This window comes from Natator depressus, chromosome 1 (genome assembly GCF_965152275.1).
Source record: "Natator depressus isolate rNatDep1 chromosome 1, rNatDep2.hap1, whole genome shotgun sequence".
Classification (NCBI taxonomy): Eukaryota; Metazoa; Chordata; order Testudines; family Cheloniidae; genus Natator; species Natator depressus.
In genome coordinates this window covers 344,249,447-344,259,819 of record NC_134234.1, presented here as the reverse complement: position 1 = coordinate 344,259,819, position 10,373 = coordinate 344,249,447, and the positions used below count along the sequence as shown (strand labels likewise).

General features: G+C 47.8%; 1 protein-coding gene across 1 annotated transcript; it reads left to right on the top strand.

Moving 5' to 3' along the window:
- Nucleotides 1–352: 352 nt before the first annotated feature.
- On the top strand, nucleotides 353–10,138 carry LOC141992274 (interferon-induced protein with tetratricopeptide repeats 5-like). The gene is made up of 2 exons (XM_074961192.1): nucleotides 353–357; nucleotides 6,897–10,138. Exons 1-2 carry the CDS (start codon nucleotides 353–355, stop codon nucleotides 8,200–8,202), a joined length of 1,311 nt encoding a protein of 436 aa, XP_074817293.1. The 3' UTR covers nucleotides 8,203–10,138.
- The last annotated feature ends 235 nt before the right edge of the window (nucleotides 10,139–10,373 follow it).

Sequence of the window (10,373 nt, the reverse complement as noted above, 5' to 3'; positions counted from 1 at the left end):
ACACACACACACCCCATAACTAGCCCCATGTCACCCATGGAGCTGCAGGTGGCGACTCGGGCTGAGCGGACGCTGAAGATGACAAGTGGAATTTAAAGTTAAGTTTCAGTTTCCTTTTCTCCTGCTCACTCTCGCTTCCTGGGGAAAGGCAGCTCCCCAGCCAAACCAGCGAGATCCCCAGCGAGCAACCCGCCCTGCGTATGAAGGGCAGCATCGCCCGGGCGGCCACAGTCCGTCCTGCCCGGGCAGAACTCGGGTCTCTCCCTGAACCGGGCACTTCCACACCGTGGGAAGAAACCCGGGGCAGTGAAAGGAGCCGTCACCTCCCCTGCCTGGGACTCAGCGGATCGCAATGAGGTAGGAGCATTGGGGTCGCTGGGCGGGGGGGACATTTCCAGCGAGGGCTAAAGTCAGACAGCTTGCCACCCCCCTCTGCGCATTTCTGGGCTGTAAATCTCCGGCTTTTAAATCTCTGGGGCGCGGTCACTCTGGGGTGATTCTGCGTCCTGTTGACTCTCCAGGCTGGTGCCTCTCAGGGCTAGTGCAGGTCACTGTTGACACCTCCCCTGCGAGCTCCCCTCGCTGTACCTTCACGGAGAACTCCCCCTCTGGCCAGCTGTCACTCCGGCTTCGCTCCGCATCAACGGAGGAGCCGGTAAGAGAGTGCCCCCCCCAGCCCTGTGCCCCCTCTCCGTTGTGTTTCAGAGGAGCAGCCCTGTTAGTCTGTATTCACAAAGAGAAAAGGAGGACTTGTGGCACCTTAGAAACGAACCAATTTGTTTGAGCATAAGCTTTCCTGAGCTACAGCTCAGGAAACCTGGCTGCTGGTGTGGGGCGGGGGGGCGGAGAGATTAACTCTGATCCCTGGGGAGCTGGAGCCAAGGGACAGCTGGAGGGAGGGACGGGACCAGCCCAGGAGATGCAGAGAGAAAAGGCAGCAGCAGCAGGAGCCCGGAGCTACAGCGCAGGGGAGGCTGCTGGGAGGGGAACCAGCTGCTTGCAAGGGGGCGGGGGGGCTCTTGTGAACGCTCAGCCTGGAGCTGAGACCACGTAACCCCACTGCGCCCCCAGCACCACCCTGAGCGCAGGGCACCGGCACCAGACCAGAGCGCAGGGACAGCTGGAGAGGGGGGGAGGGGGGGAAGGCTGTGTGTCTAGCAAGGCAAAGGGGGGGGGAGTCCTGTGAGTCTAACAAGACGGGGGGGGGGTGTTCTATTGTTCAGTGTGGTGCTTGTTCCAGGGTGACCATATTTCAGGTTCCCAAAAACACTTCCTTATTTACTTTCTCCACACCAGTCATGACTGTATAGACCTCAATCATATCCCCCCTTAGTCGTCTCTTTTCCAAGATGAGCAGTCCCAGTCTTATTAATCTCTCCTAACATGGAAGCCGTTCCATACCCCTAATCATTTTTGTTGCCCTTTTCTAAACCTTTTCCAATTCCAATATATCTGTTTTGAGATGGGGCAACCACATCTGCATGCAGGATGCACAGCAGGGGGAGGGGTGTAACAGGCCTCCATTGTCTCAGTTAAATGGCCAGAGACAGAATATTTACATTCTGCCGACCCTCAGCATCTCCCCATTACATTTCTCTCCTGCCTGCTGACTAGAGTGGGCCCCGTTCCCATTGATACTAAGGTTATGGCTACAGTGCAGTCGCAGGTGTGTCTAGCTCAGGTAGGCATCCCCATGCGAGCTTTAATCTAGCTAGTGGGACTAAACCGAGCAGTGAAGCCGCAGTGGCGCAGACCCGGATGTGGCCTAGAAACACAAGTACGTACCTGGGGGCCAGATGGGCTTGCAGGTCCTGCACCGCCAAGTGTCACTGCTGTCTTTAGCTGTGATATCTAGGTTACAGCTAGTGCGGGTAGGGCAGCCCATGCTACGGTCCCACCTCTCACTGCAGGGTAGACACACCCTGCGGCCATTTCACAGCACCCTGGCCGTGCAAAGGGGCCTTTCCATTTACACTCGCTTTACGCTGCCAGCGTGCTGGGAACTAGCCTTTGTGTAAATGAGAGTCAGGCCCTTCCTGTCTCCTTGGATAAATGGCCCCCGTTGAAGTCAGTGCGAGACTCTCTCTCCACACACACATATACGTATCCCAGGACATAAATGACCCCAGTGGACAGCCAGATGATTTCCAATGTTTGAGGGGGTTTAAGCGCTCCCTGAAGATTCAGTTTTCTAGATGTCAGCTCCTTAAAAGTTACATTTCTATTAAGGTTAACCCCCATACCTTACATTATTGATCCAGACTGCATTTGCAACCTTAGCTCCACATTCACCAAGTTCTTACATTGGAAATCCCTTTGTTTTGTGGGCTCCGTTTTGTGACATCACGATGTACATTTTGGCTTGGAATAACACGCATCAAATATTCCAGTTAATAGCTAGCTTCGGCCCTAAAGGTGAACTGCACAACAAAATAATCACTTCTAAATACTCTCACTTAGCAGCTCTGGTGCTGGAGGAGCATTCAAACAGGTAAACACATTTTGAACAAACGTTGTACATTGTTATTTCCACCTGTCATAAATATAAAGGGAAGGGTAAACCCCTTTAAAATCCCTCCTCGCCGGAGGAAAACTCCTCTCACCTGACAGGTTTCAGAGTAACAGCCGTGTTAGTCTGTATTCGTAAAAAGAAAAAAGAAAAGGAGTACTTGTGGCACCTTAGAGACTAACCAGTTTATTTGAGCATGAGCTTTCGTGAGCTACAGCTCACTTCATCGGATGCATAGCATATCGTGGAAACTGCAGAAGACATTATATGCACACAGAGACCATGAAACAAAACTTCCTCCCACCCCACTCTCCTGCTGGTAACAGCTTATCTAAAGTGATCATCAAGGAGGGCCATTTCCAGCACAAATCCAGGTTTTCTCACCCTTCCCCCTCCCCCCCCACAGACACACATACAAACTCACTCTCCTGCTGGTAATAGCCCATCCCTCTTTGAAACCTCTCTTTATAATGCGCATGATAATCAAGGTGGGTCATTTCCAGCACTAATCCAGGTTTTCTCACCCCTCCCCCCCACACACACCCCCCTCCAAAAACCACACACACAAACTCACTCTCCTGCTGGCAATAGCTCATCTTACAATGTGCACAGCAATAATCCAAGTTTAACCAGAACGTCTTGGGGGGGGGGGGTTGTAGGAAAAAAACAAGGGGAGATAGGCTACCTTGCATAATGACTTAGCCACTCCCAGTCTCTATTCAAGCCCAAATTAATAGTATCCAATTTGCAAATGAATTCCAATTCAGCAGTTTCTCGCTGGAGTCTGGATTTGAAGTTTTTTTGCTTTAAGATAGCGACCCTCATGTCTGTGATTGCGTGACCAGAGAGATTGAAGTGTTCTCCGACTGGTTTATGAATGTTATAATTCTTAACATCTGATTTGTGTCCATTTATTCTTTTACGTAGAGACTGTCCAGTTTGACCAATGTACATGGCAGAGGGGCATTGCTGGCACATGATGGCATATATCACATTGGTGGATGTGCAGGTGAACGAGCCTCTGATAGTGTGGCTGATGTTGTTAGGCCCTGTGTTGGTGTCCCCTGAATAGATATGTGGGCACAGTTGGCAACGGGCTTTGTTGCAAGGATAGGTTCCTGGGTTAGTGGTTCTGTTGTGTGGTATGTGGTTGTTGGTGAGTATTCGCTTCAGGTTGGGGGGCTGTCTGTAGGCAAGGACTGGCCTTTCTCCCAAGATTTGTGAGAGTGTTGGGTCATCCTTCAGGATAGGTTGTAGATCCTTAATAATGTGTTGGAGGGGTTTTAGTTGGGGGCTGAAGGTGACGGCGAGTGGCGTTCTGTTATTTTCTTTGTTAGGCCTGTCCTGTAGTAGGTGACTTCTGGGAACTCTTCTGGCTCTATCAATCTGTTTCTTCACTTCCGCAGGTGGGTATTGTAGTTGTAAGAATGCTTGATAGAGATCTTGTAGGTGTTTGTCTCTGTCTGAGGGGTTGGAGCAAATGCGGTTGTATCGCAGAGCTTGGCTGTAGACGATGGATCGTGTGGTGTGGTCAGGGTGAAAGCTGGAGGCATGTAGGTAGGAATAGCGGTCAGTAGGTTTCCGGTATAGGGTGGTGTTGATGTGACCATCATTTATTAGCACTGTAGTGTCCAGGAAGTGGATCTCTTGTGTGGACTGGACCAGGCTGAGGTTGATGGTGGGATGGAAATTGTTGAAATCATGGTGGAATTCCTCAAGGGCTTCTTTTCCATGGGTCCAGATGATGAAGATGTCATCAATATAGCGCAAGTAAAGTAGGGGCGTTAGGGGACGAGAGCTGAGGAAGCGTTGTTCTAAATCAGCCATAAAAATGTTGGCCTACTGTGGGGCCATGCGGGTACCCATAGCAGTGCCGCTGATCTGAAGGTATACATTGTCCCCAAATGTAAAATAGTTATGGGTAAGGACAAAGTCACAAAGTTCAGTCACCAGGTTAGCCGTGACATTATCGGGGATAGTGTTCTTGATGGCTTGTAGTCCATCTTTGTGTGGAATGTTGGTGTAGAGGGCTTCTACATCCATAGTGGCCAGGATGGTGTTATCAGGAAGATCACCAATGGATTGTAGTTTCCTCAGGAAGTCAGTGGTGTCTCGAAGGTAGCTGGGAGTGCTGGTAGCGTAGGGCCTGAGGAGTGAGTCTACATAGCCGGACAATCCTGCTGTCAGGGTGCCAATGCCTGAGATGATGGGGCGCCCAGGATTTCCAGGTTTATGGATCTTGGGTAGTAGATAGAATATCCCAGGTCGGGGTTCCAGGGGTGTGTCTGTGCGGATTTGATCTTGTGCTTTTTCAGGAAGTTTCTTGAGCAAATGCTGTAGATGCTTTTGGTAACTCTCAGTGGGATCAGAGGGTAATGGCTTGTAGAAAGTGGTGTTGGAGAGCTGCCGAGCAGCCTCTTGTTCATATTCCGACCTATTCATGATGACAACAGCACCTCCTTTGTCAGCCTTTTTGATTATGATGTCAGAGTTGTTTCTGAGGCTGTGGATGGCATTGTTACCATAACCTCAGCCATGCAGAACACAATGCCAGGAAACTGCTGAATTGGAATTCATTTGCAAATTGGATACTATTAATTTGGGCTTGAATAGAGACTGGGAGTGGCTAAGTCATTATGCAAGGTAGCCTATCTCCCCTTGTTTTTTTCCTACAAACCCCCCCCCAAGACGTTCTGGTTAAACTTGGGTTATTGCTGTGCACATTGTAAGATGAGCTATTGCCAGCAGGAGAGTGAGTTTGTGTGTGTGGTTTTTGGAGGGGGGTGTGTGGGGGGGGGGGTGAGAAAACCTGGATTAGTGCTGGAAATGACCCACCTTGATTATCATGCGCATTATAAAGAGAGGTTTCAAAGAGGGATGGGCTATTACCAGCAGGAGAGTGAGTTTGAATGTGTGTCTGTGGGGGGGGGGGGGGGGGGGAAGGGTGAGAAAACCTGGATTTGTGCTGGAAATGGCCCTCCTTGATGATCACTTTAGATAAGCTGTTACCAGCAGGAGAGTGGGGTGGGAGGAAGTTTTGTTTCATGGTCTCTGTGTGTATATAATGTCTTCTGCAGTTTCCACGATATGCTATGCATCCGATGAAGTGAGCTGTAGCTCACGAAAGCTCATGCTCAAATAAACTGGTTAGTCTCTAAGGTGCCACAAGTACTCCTTTTCTTTTTCCTCTCACCTGTAAAGGGTTAAGAAGCTAAAGGTAACCTCGCTGGCACCTGACCAAAATGGCCAATGAGGAGACAAGATACTTTCAAAAGCTGGGAGGAGGGAGAGAAGCAAAGGGTCTCTGTCTGTCTATATGCTGCTTTTGCCGGGGATAGACCAGGAATGGAGTCTTAGAACTTTTAATAAGTAATCTAGCTAGGTATGTGTTAGATTATGATTTCTTTAAATGGCTGAGAAAAGAATTGTGCTGAATAGAATAACTATTTCTGTCTGTGTATCTTTTTTGTAACTTAAGGTTTTGCCTAGAGGGATTCTCTATCTTTTGAATCTAATTACCCTGTAAGGTATCTACCATCCTGATTTTACAGAGGGGATTTCTTTACTTCTATTTACTCCTATTTCTATTAAAAGTCTTCTTGTAAGAAAACTGAATGCTTTTTCATTGTTCTCAGATCCAAGGGTTTGGGTCTGTGGTCACCTAATTTCCAACATTTCCCAGGAAAGGGGGGGGTGCAAGTGTTGGGAGGATTGTTCATTGTTCTTAAGATCCAATGGTCTAGGTCTGTAGTCACCTAGGCAAATTGTTGAGGCTTTTTACTAAACCTTGTCCAGGAAGTGGGGTGCAAGGTTTTGGGAAGTATTTTGGGGGGAAAGACGTTTCCAAACAGCTCTTCCCCAGTAACCAGTATTTGTTTGGTGGTGGTAGCGGCCAATCCAAGGCAAATGGTGGAATATTTTGGACCTTGGGGAAGTTTTTGACCTACGCTGGTAAAGATAAGCTTAGGAGGTTTTCATGCAGGTCCCCACATCTGTACCCTAGCGTTCAGAGGGGGGGAGGAACCTTGACACCCCCTGAGAAATTCTCCTGACGTTACCAAGCGGGGAGCTTTCTGTGACATAACAAATACCACAGGCTGCATCTATTGCAATGAGTCATGGGGTTTGGCAGTGTTGCTTTCTAGGACACAGGAAGTACTAAGAGGATTTCACAAAGGTTAGATTCAACCCATTCATACTGGTCCCATGCATGGGAGAGTGAGGACGTCAGACACTGAAATCCAGGCTTAGTTCTTTGTTGCCACTTAGCAATTTGCTTTTAACCGGAAAGAAGCCCTGTCACTCTGTAATCACTGCCCCAGGATTGTAGCATATAGTGGAAATTCATTCAGCCCAAATGGAGTCTCATTTTTCCCTCTCTTTGCAGCACCCTGCGTCTGAAGGAGAAGCTGCAGGCCCTCCAGTGCCACTTCACCTGGAACTTTGAAATCAGAGACCAGGTAGATGCAGTTCATCTCCTCCAAACTCTGGCTCTCAGGATTGCCCACACTCACTACCAGAACCAGACCACGCTCCTTGCCATGCAGGCTTATCTCTGCCACCTGCAAGGGCAATATGAAGATGCTCTGCAAAGCCTTAGAGAAGCCGAAAAGATTCTGCAAAGAGATCACCCAGATAACTTCCCCCGGCAGGTCCTGGTCATTTACGGAAACTTCGCCTGGATCTATTATCACTTGGCCCACTATGATTTGGTTGAACTTTACCTGGACAAGGTTAGAAAGATCTGCAGCTCCCTGAAGAGCCGCTCTCCACATGCAGCTCAGATCCCTGAGATACATGCACAGAAAGGCTGGTCTCTCCTGGCAGCAGGCTTCCGCAATGGCAAAGAAGCCACAGAGTGTTTCAAAATGGCATTAGGAGAAGACGAAGCGAATGGGGAATTTCTTGCTGGGTTGGCAATCGCAGCCTTTGCATCATGGGATCACTCATACAATTCTACGTCTTGGAATGAAGCCAGAGAGAAGTTGGAAGACATTATCCCTGAACAGCCGCAAAACTATGAAGCTAAGGTGTATTTAGCCGAGATCCTTAAGGAATCGGATAGACAGCAAGCAGAAGCCCTCTTAGAAGATGTTGTTCAGAATAGCCTGGACCCTGAGGTCCTGAGACGTGCAGCCAAGTTCTTTGAACGGGAATTCGTAGAAAAAAAAATTTCTATTCTAGAGCGAGCAATCTCTCTGAACCCCAATTACCATCTCCTTCACTATGACCTTGGCATCTGCTACAAGATGCAGTTGTGGGGGGCCAAATCCAGCAGAAGAGAAGAAATATTGGCAGCAGCTATTGAGGCCTTCAAAAAGGCTGTGCAGAAAGATCCAGCCTCTGTGTTTTCAAGGCTGGTTTTAGCTGAAATGTATGGAGAAAACACACCTCACTACCAAGAAGAGATTTATCTCAATCTCGTGAGTGCAATGCCCAGCCTCAGCAAGAAGTGTCAGCAGGCAGTCTGCCTTCACTGGGGAAATTTCCTCTTCTACAAGAAGAACAGTGTGCAGAAGGCAGCTGAGATGTACAAAGCAGGTTTCGCCATTCCAGACAACTACCCGGAGAGGCAACAACTGAAAAGGAAGTTGGAAAAGGTGGCAGAAATATTCCAGCAGAACTCCCAGACCACTGAGGCTGAGGCCATACGTGACTTCATGCACGAGACTGAAAGTCATTCTCTTGAATAAAGGAGGAAGTCCACTCGTGGCAACAACAGAGCAGGAGACTGGAGATGTGGAGAAAATGGGGGATCCTTTCCCTTCCCTGGACACACCAAGACCTCCTTCTGAAGTGAGTCACTTTCCCCACCTGTGTAACAATGACATTCGTGTTGCAAATGATTCAGACTATGGCACATGCTGCTGCTGCTAATTATTATTAGCTACCTGTCTTGTGGTCACGCCTAGGAGCCCAGACATGGACCAGGACCCCATTGTGTCTGGCTCCAAAGAGTCTACAGTCTGCAACAAGGGACAACAGGAGCGAACCAGCAGACGGACAGGGGAGCACAGGGAGACAATACTGGTCAGCAAAATGGACAGTGGCCTCAGCCCACCAGCTACCCAGCCATTGTCAAGTGTCTTGTAAGTATCACCGCAGAGGACAGTTTAGCTTCTGATACTGAGCAGCTGTTTCTACTCAGAGGGGACGGTGCGACCATCCTTGTCTCTACGCAAACCTATCCTCCAGCTCTGCGGCCTTCCAACATCCACGCAGCAAATAGGTGTGGAGTTTCTTCTAACAGCATTGAGTTTTTGTATTTGCATAGATGAGTGCCTGTAATGGGAATAATTATATAGACACATCTTTGCTTTCCGCACCTCACCCTGACCATGACTCACATTTACATGGCACCAGTTTCCCCAGCTTGTCATGGATCTGAATTATTGTAAATGAAGTAAAAACATAAGTTACAGAGAAAACAGAAATAAATCAGTCTCTTTGTGTTGAAACATTGCTTCTCCTGCCTCTAGATTGCATCGGGGTGGGAAGCACACATAGGACCCTACAGGCGTGTCGAGCTCACAGTAAAGCACCAGGACAGTCACTAACAGAACACGAACTGTCCCACATTGAGGTGTCATTACAGGAGGGTTTGGAAGAAATTGATAAACTAAACCATTATAAGTCACCAGGACCAGATGGCATCACCCAAAAGTTCTGAAGGAACTCAAATGCGACATTGCAGAACTACTAACTGTCGTCTGTAACCGATCATTTAAATCGGCTTCTTTACCAGATGACTGGATGACAGCGAATGTGAGGCTGTTTTTTTTAAAGGCTCCAGAAGTGATTCTGGCAATTACAGGCCGGTAAACCTGACTTCAGTACCAGGCAAACTGGTTGAAACTAACTATAGGAAAGAACAGAATTATCAGACACATTGATGAACATGATTTGCTGGGAAAGTGTCAACATGTATTTAAATTTTCAGAAAGCCTTTGGCAAGGTCCCTCACCAAAGGCTCTTAAGCAAAGTAACCTGTCATGGGATAAGAGGGAAGGTCCTCTCACAAAGAGATCTCACAAAACTGGGTGACTGGGCAACAAAATGGCAGATGAAATTCAATGTTGATAAATGAAAAGTAATGCACATTGGAAAACATAATCCCAACTATACATAGAAAATGATGGGGTCTAAATTAGCTGTTACCATTCAAGAAAGATCTTGGAGTCATTGTGGAGAGTTCTCTGAAAACATCCACTCAGTGTGCAGCGACAGTCAAAAAAAGCGAACAGAATGTTGGGAATCGTTAGGAGAAGGATAGATAAGAAGACACAAAATACTTTATTGCCTCTCTTTAAATCCATGGTATGCCCACATCTTGAATACTGCATGCAGATGTGGTTCCCCCATCTCAAAAAAGATATATTGGAATTGGAAAAGTTTCAGAAAAGGGCAACAAAAATGACTAGGGGTATGGAACGGCTTCCATATGGGGAGGGATTAATAAGACTGGGACTTTTCAGCTTGGAAAAGAGATGACTAAGAGGGGAAATGATAGAGGTCTATAAAATCATGACTAGTGTGGAGAAAGTAAATAAGGAAGTGTTATTTACTCCGTCTCATAACCCAAGAACTAGGGGTCGCCAAATGAAATGAATAGGCAGCAGGTTTAAAACAAACAAAAGGAAATATTTCTTCACCCAACGTACAGTCAACCTGTGAATCTCTTTGTTGTCAACGCCAAGACTATAACAGGGTTCAAAAAAGAACTAGAGAAGTTCCTGGAGGATAGGACCATCAGTGGCTATTAGCCAGGATGGGCAGGGATGGTGTCCCTAGCCTCTGTTTGCCAGAAACTGGAATGGGCGACAGGGGATGGATCACTTGATGATGACCTGTATCTGCTCATTCC